This window comes from Artibeus jamaicensis, unplaced genomic scaffold (assembly GCF_021234435.1).
Source record: "Artibeus jamaicensis isolate MK-2021 breed Jamaican fruit bat unplaced genomic scaffold, CSHL_Jam_final scaffold_474, whole genome shotgun sequence".
NCBI lineage: Eukaryota > Metazoa > Chordata > Mammalia > Chiroptera > Phyllostomidae > Artibeus > Artibeus jamaicensis.
In genome coordinates, this window is record NW_026522046.1 from 45,280,204 (window position 1) to 45,294,799 (window position 14,596).

Sequence of the window (14,596 nt, forward strand, 5' to 3'; positions counted from 1 at the left end):
GGAAGTTCTTACACCACAGAAATTGGCAAATGTTCAAACCAAGGCTGTTTTGTTGGTTTGTTCATTTGTTTGTTTTACCTTCCCTATAAGCAACTTTAACAGCATGCCCCTGGACTTAGCCCGGTTACAGAGTCTCCTAGGCTTGGAGTGGCCTCAGGGGTCTGTGGGTGGATTCTCGCACCTTGCTCTTCCTCCACACCATCCAGACTGGGCCCCCTCTGCAGAGCCCGCCAAGGCCCTAGCAATGTCCCACTGCCACACTGGATTGGGGGGAGACACAGGCAGGGAGTCACATGCCACTCAAGTCCTCTCCAAGGACCCCCCCAGACCATCCTCCCACTCTCAGCCCATCTTGGGTGGGTAACCCTCCACTGGATGTTTATAAAGTATCCACAGCCAGTAAAATAATTTTGAGAAGAAAAATGAGATTCCTGGGACCTGGCAAAACAAAGAACCAGAAACCCACTTCTCTGAATCCTGAGGATTCAGACCTCTGACCATCATCCTTCCAGCCTTCAGCGGGCAGCACACCATGAGTCCAAGAAACGAGAAAAACACTTAACACTCAAGAGACTACCACAAACAAAGCCGACAAGGCTCTCGCTTGGCTGGTGTCTTGCTTTAAGCACCACTTGGAAGAGAACCCAGAACGCTAGCACAGCTCATAGGAAACCAAGTTGCTCAGAAAATAAAGACAGAGTGAATGCAGTAGGGGAGTCATTTTCTTCTCTGAAACCTGGGAAACACAAGCCTCAAGGAATTTCGTCCTCCATGCAAGAAGCCTTGCCAGAATTTATGGCTAAGTAATACTTGATTTGCTTTCCAGAGAAAATCAGAGGCAGTGTGCTTCACTGGACACAGATCATTCTAGAGCAAATTGCAGGTGGTCAATATTTATCAGGATGAAAGCTGGTAGGGGCCGCATTGCCCGCAGTCCTGAGAGGGGAGACCGAGATGTGAGGAAGTGGGGCCTAAGATAAGGGGCCAGTGATTATTTGGAGACTCGGAGCCTCCGGCTCTAAATCAGTGGATTTTCCTCTGCAAAACTGTGGGTAAAGAAATGCTCATTTTTGAGAGCTGAGACAATGACCAAGGGGAACAGAATTCTCTTCAAAAGAGCCTGACAGGCCAACTGCAGACTTCTCCAGAAAAACACGGACTTAATGAAGCGCACATTGTATGCCTTTTGCATTCAAGTTTTGATAGGAATTTAAACATCTCAGTAAAAGCAATTCTGTTTTATTGATTCAGGAATTAGGGTAGCCACTGAAATACATTCAGAGCATGCCAGCCTTCCCAGGAAAAGAGGAAGTCGGCATTAGTCTGTTTAAGATGCTAGCACTTAAACTTCAAGTACAAAATTAAACCACACGATGCCTATACAGTATGCATTAAAGGTAAAGGCAAGGGGGTAGTGAGGCCAAGAAATAACTGTTCCTTGTGAAATGAAACACAACTTGTTAAAGCAGAGAAAATACCCTGAAAGCCTACCTTCCAGTCCCCCACCCCCTTTTGGCTGGTAGCAGGCAGTGCCCCCCAACAGGTGTGGGTGCCGAGCCCTCAGTTGTGTGGTTAGTGCCCCAAGTGAATCACCCAGGACCCTGCTCCTTCTCAAACCCAGTTTGTTGTCCCCAGGAGAGGGACAGCAGAGAAAATGAAATTCGATTTTCCACTTGCTAAAATTCTTAACAGTAAGGGGTTTGCAGGAAATGGCCTGAAACTTTGGTCTAAAATTGGAGCTCTGGTTAATGGGAGGGCCGGACTGACCGTTCTTTCCTCCTATGTGAGGGCCCACGATGCGGTGTGGTCTGTGCAGGCCCTGGCCGGCCTTGCCCCAGAAAATGCACAAGGAAATGCCATGCTCACGGGGCAGCGAGGGACGGGTCACCCTCAAAGGGCTGCCCCTGCCCTTACTCGGGGACTGAGCAGAGGATTTGCAGGGTTTGGCATTCCTCGGGTCCGGAACCCATGTGAGGGGTCCTGTGTCTGTCTCAGCTCCATTAGGAGCTGAGAGCCCACGTTCTGGCCCCTCCCTGCCCTCCTCATGCCCCTTGGGGAATTGGATCTGTTCTGTGGGCTCCCAGGGTGGATGACCACAGTCCATGGGCAGGACGGAGAGAGGACTGGACGAGCTCTCTCTGTCCTAAGCTGGGCACAATCTCGTCACCCCTGCTGTTCCTTGCATGGTGCCATCAGCAGACAAGAAAGAGCTAGTCCTCTCTCTGAAGGCAACGCTTGGCTTTGTGTTTAGTTCCTTCCCAACCCCTGGGAGACCTTGTTCATTTCCTTCCAGAATTTTCTTTGCTCCATTTCCACTGCCTCCTTCCCTCCTTCATTTGGAAGGACCACCCTGCCACCTCCCTTCACCTACAGACAAAATGTCCCTTGCAACTTCAGCCCAATGACACCCTCTTCCCCTGCAGCCTGACCTTCATCCTGACCGCCCTATTCAGAGTTGCCAGTGGTCTCGGGGCTTCCAAACCCAGCGGCCCCTGCTCTGCTGAACTCATGGCCTGACCTCCCTGAGCTGGACCCACCCTGTCTACAGAGACTCCTCGCCCCCACGGCCTGCTCCCCCCTCACCTCCTGTGCCCACCGCTCCTCCGAGCCCTCCCTGTGCGTGCCCCTTAGACATCTGTGGTCCTCCTTCCTTGGTGGTGCCCCCACCTGCCATCCTCAGGGACAGTTCGTCCATCCACTCGGCATTGCTGGGCCGGGACGTTCCCCTTCCCAGTCTAAGGTTTTTGTAAAAGGCAGCAGAATGGTCCCACTTCCCAGATGTCTACCTGTCACATTAAATCCTAGAAAGGATGTTTTTCTGACCCTGCCCCTTCTCCTCTATCTCCACCATCCCCACTCTGGTGTTGACCTCTGCCCCGGGCATGACCCCTCAAACCCACCTCTCCTTTATTTTAACTTCTTCCCCTCTCCTGGGATCATTCAGTCCACTGGGACAAGAAGGAGGCAAGATCCCTCTTGTTGTCACACTTATCCTCACATTGTATACATGTGTATACATGTGTGTGCAAATGCTATTGCAGAAGAGAAAGAACATGAGCTTCAGCACCTTGCCACCCTGACGGAGAGTCCTAGTCCCACCAGATGTCAGAGGTGAGACCACTTTAGCACGTGACGCAGCCCTGCGGACTCCCACTGCTTTGACTGCAACGTGGGCCAACACTTCCCATGTGGCTACGGCGCCCGGCCCTCACCTGATACATAGCAGCTGTTCCTCGAGGGCCGGCTTCCCTCCTTCCACACTTCAGGGCCACGGTCACTTCCCACCTCCTTCAGGACGCCACTGCTGACCTCTGCCTCTGACACTGTAGAACGTTCTTGGCCTCGTGTTCACAGCACTGAATGCAACTTCACACGGATATGGGTCACCCCGCAGCTCTAGTGCTACCAAGCAGGCTCTTAGCTTCCAGAGGGGTCTGCCCATCTGTATCTTAGATTGCTTCTGAATTTCCCACAGTTTCCAGGACAATGCTGAGCTTATAAAAAGTGATTATTATAGCTCCAAATCATGTACCTTCTTCAGCTCAGATACTATCATAACTGCTACCACTTATTAGCAATGGCTGCTGTGTACCAAGTGCTATGCTCGCATCACTTGCAATATTTCTTCCCCACAGAACCCTGCGAGGTAGGTCGCATTACTCTCGTTTTACCATTGAGGACACTGAGGCTCAGAGACAGGGTGGCTGAACAAATGCCCACAGACGGCAGTGGAACTGCAGGATCCCACCCAGACCTGCCGAGAGCGCCAAAGCCCATGCCCGTCACCCTGTCACCAGGCTACGTGATGAGCAGAGCAGCACCTACTCTCCCGCAAACCCAGCAGGGTAGCATTTCGCCCCGTGTGCAGAGGAAGCACCTGTGGCTCCCAGTGCCCCTTGGGGGCTAGCAGAGCTCCACCCAGGAGTTTATCTGAAGCAGTGGAAGGATTCTTGCTCCCGAAGGAAACCACCCACCGAGTCCTTGTGTCCTGAGGGATGGAAGAGCTCTGGCACGGCTTCCTGCCAAGTTCACCGGCTTCTTCAGGCCTCACTTGCTAAGCGTGCAATAAAAAAATGGAGGAGAAGGAACTAAATGATGCCCAGGTTCCAGGACTGAAGCCGGTCCATATAGTGCCCTGTCCTCTGAGCAGACTCAGGCCCACAAGTAGGTGCACAGCTGGGCAAGCAGAGCCCAGAACTCACTCAGGCCCCTCGCCCTCCTCACCCAGGCGCCCTGCACATTAGGCAACCCCCACAGTGTGGGCAACGGGCCTGAATGGTTCCTAAAGGCTCTAACTGTCAAAGGCTCCAACTCTTGAAATCACCTTTAAAAGAGAAATCAGGATACGGAAGGCCAGTCTCCTTGGTCCAGCCCAGGAGGGCCTGTCATTTCTGTCCTTTAAGCAATGAAATGGCTCATTGCACCAAGTCCTATCGCAACACAGAGCAGCCGGCGTCAGTCCTCTGACCTTGCAATGGGGCCGGGACCTTCTCAACTGAGGTTCCCAGAGTGAGGCCCCAGGATACAGCTTCAATAGGACCCTTGGCCCTTTGGTAGCCATCACATGTTCCCAGCAGAATGGCAGAGACGTTCTTCTGCAGGTCTGTGACTTCATTGTAATCATCTCCGGTAGTGACAGTAGCTGGAGGCACAAAACAAACCAGCTCACCTTCCCAGAACACAGCAGACAAAAGTGACAAGCGTCACCACCAGCCCTCAAAGCAGGAAGACCCTCAGACAAGGACTCACACAAGGAGACAAGCATGGGGCACAGGGTCAAAAGGGAACTACCGACTGTGCACTGCAGGCACCGCTCGTAACTGCAGCTGAGTCTTCCAGCTCTTTCTGGGCCCGAAAGTGGGGGCATGTGTCCAAAACTGCAGGGGTGACGGTCACAGGGCAGGTCCACCCTGACCTCAGTCTGCAGCCTCTTAGCCCGGAGCCCACTGCTGTTGGCAAACCTTCTGCTGAAGCATTTCAGGAGCTAATCCTCTCTCATTTAGAACACATGTACCCTTTTCTTCTCCTAAGACCATTTATTTTCAGTGTGGTAAAAAATACATAACATGAAATTTACCATTTTAACCATTTTTTTTAATTTTAATTTTATTTAGTTATTTTTCAAGTACAGTTTTTTGTCTATTTTTCCCATCCCAGCCTCCCCCGCCCCCTGCTCCCCCCCCCCCCCCCACCTCCACCCCCCCCTTAGTTCTCGTCCCTGTGTCCTTCCCACTTGTTCCTCCAAATCCCTCCCCCTTTTTCCCCTTAACTTCCCTTCCTTCTCCCCTCTGGTCACTATCCCCTTGTTCTCTATTTCAGTGTCTTTGTTTTTTTGGGTTTTTTTTTTTCTGCTTGCTTGTTTTGTTGTTTAGCTTCCTGTTAAAGGTGAGATCATATGGTATTTGTCTTTCAGCACCTGATGCAAATTAAAACCACAATGAGATACCACTTTACACCAGTCAGGATGGCTATCATAAACAAAGCAACAAACAACAAATGTTGGAGGGGTTGTGGGGAAAAGGGGTCCTTAGTTCACGGTTGGTGGGAGTGCAGACTGGTACAACCATTATGGAAAACAGTATGGATTTTTCTCATTTTAACCATTTTTAAACATCCAGTTTTGTGGCACTGAGTCGAAGTCACACCACTGTGCGATCATCACCACCCCCCCATCTCCAGAACTTCCCTCTCTCCCCAAACAGAAAACTCCACATGCATTAAACATCACCCCCCCAGGCCCTGGCACCCACCATTTCACTTCCCGCCTCTGTGAGTTCGACTCCTTAGATACCTCTTGTATCTGGCTCATGTCGCTTGGCATGATGCCCTTCAGGTTCCTTCCTGCTGCCGCAAGAGTCAGAACAGCCTTTCCTCTGAGGCCGGGTGGATGGACCACACTACTCTTGTCCACTCCTCAGTGTGTGGACGCTTGGGGTGCTTCCACCTTCCGGCCACTGTGAATGATGCCGCATGGACCTGGGTGTACAACTGTCTGCTCGCGTGTCTTTTCCCGACCAGTGAAGATGGGGAAAGCTCTGCCTGGCCTGGGATCATGCTGAGCTCTGCTCTTTGCATTGCTGGATGCAGATTGAGTTCAGTGCATCTGCTGAAATATGGTTTTCTTGAAATTCACGCTGGAAAATGAGCCAGCGTGAGCTCCTTCGTGACACAAAGCCTATGAGAGGTGTCTCCTGCGTTCCCTCCCCATCTGTCTCCCTTCTCCCTACCTCGTGCCTACCTCTCTGGGAGCAAGTGTCATCCCTTTGGCTGCATTTCCTGTCCCTGCACCTCTGCTCTTGACCGTGTCTCATGTTGACTTCCCCTCCATCAACACCTCACTCTACCACTGCCTCTTCCTTATAGCATCCACCTCTCCCCTTGGGCCTCTTCTCTGCATGTAAATACGCTCAAAACTCCCCCATTTCTATGAACATCCATCTGTAAACACACACACACACACACACACACGAGCCCTGCTCCATCAGCTCCCTCCATTTCTGTCTTTCAACACGTGCCCCCAAGTCCTCTTTCTCACTTCTTCCCAGATTGACCGCCCCTCTGCCCACCGAGACCTGGCTCCAGAACCGCCCACTGAACGGACACCACACTCAGCAAAGTCACCGATAATATCTGTTTCCTGTGGCAAAGTCACAGATCTGAACCTTTATCTGTGGGATAAAACATTTGGATTTTTATGTTAAAACAAGTCTGCTCTTTCATTGGTAGCAGAGCACTGGCACCCACATGTACACAATGGTTTTATTAGAAACTAAAACTTGGAAAGAGCTGGAAGGCTGCCTGAAGTGTGCCCTTGTTACACACTCAAAAAAAGCCCTTCTTATGGGTTTAGGGTTCATAAAATTAACAAAACGAACTGCAAAGCCTCCGAAATGAGAGGAGTCGCCTTGGGTTCGGGTTTCAGGGGTCCTTCGGAAGACGCTTTGAATCACATAAGGACAGAGCACACGTGGCAGCTGAAACAACAGAAATGGACCCTCTCCCAGCTCTGCAGGTCAGAGTCCAAGATCAAGGTGTCGCGGGCCGTGCTCCTCAGAGGGCTTGGGGGGAGGGTCCTTCCAGCCTCTCTCGGCTTCTGGTGGCTCCAGGCATCCTTTGGCTTGTGGAGCGTCACCCCCATCCCTGCCTCTGTCCCCACATGGCCTTTCCTGTGTCCCCGTCCTTCCCTGTCTCTGATGAGGATGTTCCAGTGCGTCTGGGCTCCACCCTAACCCAGTGTGACCGCACTTGACCCTTACATTAACTGAATCTGCAAAGATCCTATTTCCAAAAAGGTCATCTGAGTCTCAGGATGGACGTGACTTTGGAGGAGATACTGCTCAACCCAGTGCGTTTATGAATCCTAATTTTCAAGCCCTGTGGACACCATTCAGTGGCCCCGTGCAGCACCTGTTCTGTATTTAAAACAGAAACGGCTTCATGTTTCCTACTTACTTTTCAGATGACAGAAGCATTTTAAGGGAAAATTTAAATATAGAAAAATCAAAGAGAAAGCAAAAACACCCACGAACTTACAACTCAGAGACAGAGCAGATTAACATTTTGGAGAATGTTCTTCTACACAAACACACACACATTATTGCCAGAGGTAATATGTACCAAAGGGACTACAGGGTTCTTATTAAGCTTTTTCACTTAGCACTATGGCATGGGCAACCTGCCAGGTCAGTGAACACATGCCCCTTCATTCGGTAAACAGGTGCTCTTCACGGGGCACTTATTCCAGGGCCTGCGATCCATCTGTGAATAAAACACACAGAAATCCCTGCCCTTGAGGAACAGCCCCTCCCACAGGGGCCAACAAAAATCAAAACAGTAAATAAGCTCCCATGTTGGAAAGTGGAAAGAGCAATGAAGATGTACATGGTGGTACAAAAAGGGGGACCTCAGAATTGGGCAGCTGTGATTACCGTTTCTGAAGGGGGATAAATATTGGCATCATTAAGAAGGTGATCTTTGCACAGAGAGGTAAAGACCCCAAAACACTGGGAAATCATTTTTCATGACTACATAGTGTGCCATGGATTACATCTGCAAAAATGTGTTTAACTAGTGCTCTGTTGGTAGATCCTGAGGTTGTATCTAGTTTTTCACTGCTGTGAGAGAGGTTGCCATGTAGCCCTATCTGCAGCTGATGGACGTTTGTGAAATTATTCCCTTGGAGTAAATGTCTAGACTCTAATCCAAGACATCTAATCACTTCTGCATTATGACACTTGCCGCCACCCTGCCCCCCAGACACTCTGCCTTCCCCACACACCCTCTTGGCACTGCATTTGCTGTGTATTTTTCATTTTGCTGACTTCAGGGTAGAAAAATGTGATTGTATTTGCATCACTTTCACTTGGCCGTGGTTGAACAGTGGTTCCAGAAGCTTCTTATCTCCGTGCATGTCTTGGCTTATCAGTTCCTTGTTCATTTCCTCTCATCATTTTTTCCTAGGGGATGTTCATTGCTTTTGTAAATCAGGAACATTTTTCCTGGTTTGCCTTCTTACTTTCTTTACCAATATTTAAAATTTTTATATTGAGAAAAATATCAGTGCTTGAAAGTAGTGTCTGGATTCCTGTCATGGTTAGAAAGGCTTCCCAACCTTTAGAAGTATAAAAATACATCCCTACTCCTGTAATCTTTCTTTTTCTTTTTTGCATTTAAAGTTTTAATTCACTTGGAATTCATTCTTACATAAGAAATAAGGAAGGGACTCATCATTTTTCTCCCAAGTGGGCAAGTGTTAAAAAGCACCCCATGCCTGTCCCCTGAGATGCGGGGCGCGCCTGGCCCCGCCCCATTTCTCTCCTCCTCCTCCCCTCTCTCTTGCATCCCTCTCGGCACCTCCTCTCACTCCTCCACTGCTGGCTTCTTCATGTAACTGTTCTCCAGGATCCTGCCTTCTACATTTCTTCTCCCTCTGCGCACGCCCTCCAGCACCTCCACCCACACCTGTGATTACAACTCCCCCTCCAATGCACTGAGGACCTCCCACTCAGGACTGGTCAGGTCACTGATAAGCTCCAGCCCCACATACCTAATTTCCCACGGGAGAGTTCTCCTGCGTGTCAGTGGACGCCCCAAACTGAACCAGCCCAAGCCAGCATCATGCTCAGTGCTCTTTGCCTCACCCACCCAGCTGGCCGGCCGGCCCTCCTCCTGCCGCTAGTTCTGCTCCCTACTCACTGCCCCGCCTTCACCCTCGCGGGGGCTGCTTTGGCTCATTTCTCCTTCTAACGGCCATCGCTTTGGTCTGCGGTTCAGCAAACTGCAGCCCTGAAGTCAAATCCCGCCTATGGCCTATTTTGGCACTGCCCATGAGCTAAGAATAGTTTTACATTTTTTAAGAGTTGTAAAACTTTTTTAATAAAATGGAAAAAATGGGCAACAGAGGCCCATGTTGCCTGCAAAGTCTAAAACATTCACTGTTGGCCTTTTACACAAAATGCTTACCAACGCTTGTCTCTAATCCCTACTCCGTCCCACGGCCCTCCGTAGGGGTCCTTCTAAAACATGTGAAATGTTTGACCACACCACCCCCAAGTTTAAGGCCAGTCCCCTCAGTCTGGCACAGCGGTCTGCAGGCTCTAGCCAGGCGCTCTTCTGCCACCATCTCTGCTCTCCCCAAACAAAGCCGTTTGGTGCCTCCGAGACTTTTACACCTACAGTTCCCTCTCTTTGAGGGCCCCAACACCCCAGCCTTTGTCTGCTGGGAAGAAAGCACAGAGTATCCCCTCATTGAGCAAACCCATCCTGCTCTCCACCCAAAACAGATACAGGGTTGATCTCACTGGTGTCTTCCTTGCCTTTCTTTCCACATTGTCTTTCAGCTTGTTGCTGACTTCCTGCCAGAGAAATGCCTGCCCAGTGGGGTCCTTTCAAAGCTCAGCCATGGACCTCACATGGCAAAGTAGCCTGCGTGTTAGATTGCCCCCTCTACTCAAGAGTGTTACAGCACAGTTACCATGTCCTTGATCCATGGGGTGGGGGGGAGAAAAGTGCAAGGAAACTGAGCTGTGTCTGACAGACCACTAGGGACTCTCAGTTGCACAAGAGCTTTCGGGGGGGGGGGGGGTATGTCACGTGAGCCCCTTATCACTGCCCCCCGCAGAAGGGCTGGGGCATGAAAGGGGGACAGACACTGTTTAAGGCCAGAAGGGCACACCTGTTCCAGACAGGCCAGGATTCAGTACATGGCCACCCCTCAAAGGAGGCCAGCAAACGTGCTCCAGTCCTGAGCTAGAAAAGGGGAAACAGATTTGGAGGATTTACTGTCACAGTCCCAGCACTGTCTCATTCACTGTTCCAACAGGTCCCGCCAGCTCAGGACAGACGCCTGGAGCTTGGAGGTTATAGCCGAGCCAGAAAAAGGGGGAAAGCAGCTTCAAAGTGGGTTGTGGGGGTGGATGTAGATTCCCTCGGTGACATTTTCAAGCATGAAATAGCACTGAAGACTGTTAAAAGGGAGCCAATCTGACCAAGCACCTTCTTCTGCTGAAGGACTTCAGTAGGGAAGGGCTTAGGGCAGCTTTGCACAGTGAGAGCGCTCCCCGGGGCAGAGTGAGACCATGCACCAGGCGCACAGAAAAGGCCCCCCCACCTGGAAGGGCTGAGCCCAGAGGTCGTCCCACTTGAAGTTATATTTTGAGGTTCCCACTCAGGGCAAAATGAGCAGGGAGAGCTCTGCCAAGGCCACTCCGGACCATGAATGTCGTGCCTTCTAGAGGCGCTGGCGGTGAGGGGGCAGCAGCTCACGTCTGTCTAGATTCGCTGTCCTGTCCCAGCCTCGGCGGCCACCCTCCAACTCCTGTCCTGACACCATTCAAAGAAGAACAGAAAGTAAAGCTCCTCCCTCACCAATGAAAGGCTATCGAGGGCAGTGAGTCAAAAGTCGAAGCTGTCAAACCCAAGAGCCTGCTCGGCAGACCAGAGGCTGTCTCTTCCTTGAGCTGAAAGATAAAAACAAATCTATGCGACTGATTTGTAAGGGAACTAACCAGCCAAGGACAAGGTTAATCCATAAATTAAGTTGGTACCACTTGAGTCCCACCCCCAGATTTTTTTTTTAAGATTTTATTTATTTATCTCTAGAGGGGAAGGGAAGGAGAGAGGGAGAGAAACATCAATGTATGGTTGCCTCTCGTGGGTCCCCTGCTGGGAACTGGCCTGCAACCTAGGCATGTGCCCTGACTGGGAATTGAACCACGATCCTCTGGTTCACAGGCCCAAGCTCAATCCACTGAGCTATACCAGCCAGGGTTCCAACTGTTTTCTGAATGAGATAAGCGTTTTCTCAACAGACAGCATTTCACCTTTGACCCAGGGAAAAAATGCGTTGCCAGGGACAGAAGTGCATGACAGAGTCGAAGGACCCAGAAGGCAAGCCTGGGGAGAGAAACTGCTTCTACACCCTCTAGAAAGATCCCCAGCAGTTGGCTGAACCAGTAACTTCATATGGTGGTTTATATGTGTTTACATAGTAACAGTACCAGTTCCAAACTTCCCTCCATACTCGGATTCTGGAAGAGTTTTCCTAATGCATCAGTAACTGAGGATTACACCCGTGCATTTGTTCATCACAGGGGCTTCAGGAAAAGTAACCACAGGCCAAAACTGCAGCGATTCAATGTCAAGGCAGAAACTCAATCAAATGTGTAAACACTTAAAAAGAGCGATTTTCCACACTTTGTTTAACCTTGACATTGAATCAACCAACAAAAACCAGAATTTTTTTTAAACACTGAAATTTGATGATTTAAATAAAGACTTCACTGAAAATTCTTACCCCAAACATAAGTAGCTAAGGAAGAATTTCTGACAGAGGAATATTTATTTCATGTCTGTTCCAGGCAGGTATGTGGTTTTGTCCGACCTTAAAACAACCCCATACACTAGGTTCCACGGTGGCCACTTTGTAAGTGTGGAAACTGAGGCTTGGTGACTTCAGATAGTGTCTTAAGTCTACTGGGGCTGCCACAGCAGGCACCACACACTGGGGGGGCTTAAGTGACAGAAATGTTTTGTCTCACAGTTCTGGGAGCCGGGGGTGTAAGATCCAGGCACCAGCAGGGTTCCGGTGGCTCCGGCTGGTCTGGAAGACCTTCCTTCCCGGCTCGCAGCCGGCTACCTCCTCACCACCCTCACACATCCCTCCCTCTGTGTGCTCATCCCTGGTGTGATGTTTCCTCCTCTTCCTATAAGGACACCAGTCCTATTGAATTAGGGACCCTCCTCGTATGACCTCATTTAACCTTAATTCCCCCCTTAAAGGCCCCATCTCCAACTACAGTCACATTGGGTTTGGTGGGGTGAGGCGGGGCCCACTCCAGTCCATAACGAACAGCGTGCCCACCTGCTGAGCGCACACCTGCTGAGCACACACCTGCTGAGTGGAGGAAGCCAGACTGTCAGGTCCGAGCATTTCTTCCCTGGGGGGGGGCAGCCTCCCCAGGGCCGAAGCATCTCGGCTGAGGTGGGGAGACCTCTGGGTGCAAGAGCTGACTCTTAGAACTCACTGGCAAGGGGGCGTCTGTCCTGGTGGGAAGGGTGGAGGAGTTCTTACACAAAGGGAGCCCAAGTCCACTGGAGATCTGTCCGGATGACGCCAAGTAGACACGGCTTCATCTGCTCTGTTACCATGAGTGGTACCTGGCTTCACTCCCACACACCGTACCCGGCGTGGCCTTCGTCATCACCCAAGGGCCGCATTTCATTCGGTTTTTCTTTTCTTTTCCCCAAACCACCAGCTAACGTCCTGGAGGGCGACTCCATGGATCAGGACGTGGAGAGCCCCGTGGCCATTCACCAGCCCAAGTTGCCTAAGCAGGCCAGGGATGACCTGCCCAGGCACGTCAGCCGAGACCGGACCAAAAGGAAAATCCAGAGGTACGTGCGGAAGGACGGCAAGTGCAATGTCCACCACGGCAACGTGCGGGAGACCTACCGCTACCTGACCGACATCTTCACCACGCTGGTGGACCTCAAGTGGAGGTTCAACCTGCTGATTTTCGTCATGGTGTACACGGTGACGTGGCTCTTCTTTGGGATGATCTGGTGGCTCATCGCATACATCCGGGGGGACATGGACCACATAGAGGACCCCTCGTGGACTCCCTGCGTCACCAACCTCAACGGGTTCGTCTCTGCTTTTTTATTCTCCATAGAGACAGAGACCACCATTGGCTACGGCTACCGGGTCATCACAGACAAGTGCCCCGAGGGGATCATTCTCCTCTTAATCCAATCTGTGTTGGGGTCCATTGTGAACGCATTCATGGTGGGGTGCATGTTTGTAAAAATATCACAGCCCAAGAAGAGGGCAGAGACCCTGGTTTTCTCTACCCACGCGGTGATCTCCATGCGGGATGGGAAGCTGTGCCTGATGTTTCGCGTGGGGGACCTTCGGAATTCCCACATCGTGGAGGCTTCCATCCGAGCCAAGCTGATCAAATCCAAACAGACCTCAGAGGGGGAGTTCATTCCTTTGAACCAGACGGACATCAACGTCGGGTATTACACCGGAGATGACCGGCTGTTTCTGGTGTCCCCACTCATCATCAGTCACGAAATCAACCAACAGAGTCCCTTCTGGGAAATCTCCAAAGCCCAGCTGCCCAAAGAGGAACTGGAAATTGTGGTCATCCTAGAAGGAATGGTGGAGGCTACAGGTAAGACACGCGTGATCCTGGGATACCTGTGGGGCCCTTGCTCGTTGGAGACCGGCTCTCACGGTCTTACCTACGGCAGCTATGGCAAACTGAACCTCACTCGCCCCTGACACCCTCCCCTCACTTTGTGAAAGAGTACGCCTATGCCTAATGACCCCAAGTCCCTCCACCAAGATGTCTAATCATTTAGCTTTTTAAGAGCCCTTTGGAAAAAAATTAATAAATATTTTTAAAATATTGCTTATGAAATAACAAATATTTTAAAAATATTTTTAAAATAAAATGTATGTTAAAATTCCAGATGTTTACTTAACATTTAACTCTAAAGTGCTTTTTAAATGGCTCTAAAACATGGCCTAATTTACAGACTTGAGGTTATTCATTGCCAAGCCAGGAAGAAGAAGTTAAGCCTTTCAGAGGAAGCCTGACAAATTGCTTTAATAAAAAGGTACTTCCCCCTCATCTTTGGGAACCGTGTGCAAGGCCCGTGGCACTCGTGTTTGGGTTCTTTCACACCAAGTGCGTGCTTGGCGTCTGTCTCCACACTCTGCCTGCTGAGCTCCCAGCAGGCCCAGTGCTGCAGACGCAGGAAACAACTCTAGCAAAGCAAGAAGAAATGGAAGGTCCACTCCTAACCCCACTGACCCTTCTGCGGTCAACAGCTAATCATGGGTATGTTTGAGGGAAGATGATCTGTTCTCAGAACAGAAATGGTCAGTTTTTATTGCAGTCCTCACTCATAGCTGAACTTCACACATATTACACATCCCAACAGCAAAGCAGGTTCTGCCTATATTTATCTAGAACATTCCACAAAACAGAGCCATAAATTCTGACCTAAGCTAACAGTGGTTCTCCCCAGGAAGCGTATGAAGGTCATTAATCTCTTTACTGTGCTGAGTACTGATAGCAGCCTCGGG

The 14,596-nt window shown here is 50.5% G+C and overlaps 1 protein-coding gene across 1 annotated transcript in view; it reads left to right on the forward strand.

Annotated features, from left to right (window-relative positions):
- The window catches only part of KCNJ6 (potassium inwardly rectifying channel subfamily J member 6), a 182,097-nt gene that overhangs the window by 130,180 nt on the left and 37,321 nt on the right, over positions 1–14,596 (forward strand). The window contains exon 3 of the mRNA XM_037127194.2: positions 12,756–13,676. Coding sequence (XP_036983089.1) covers positions 12,756–13,676 — 921 coding nt within the window. The remainder of the gene's footprint in view (positions 1–12,755; positions 13,677–14,596) is intronic.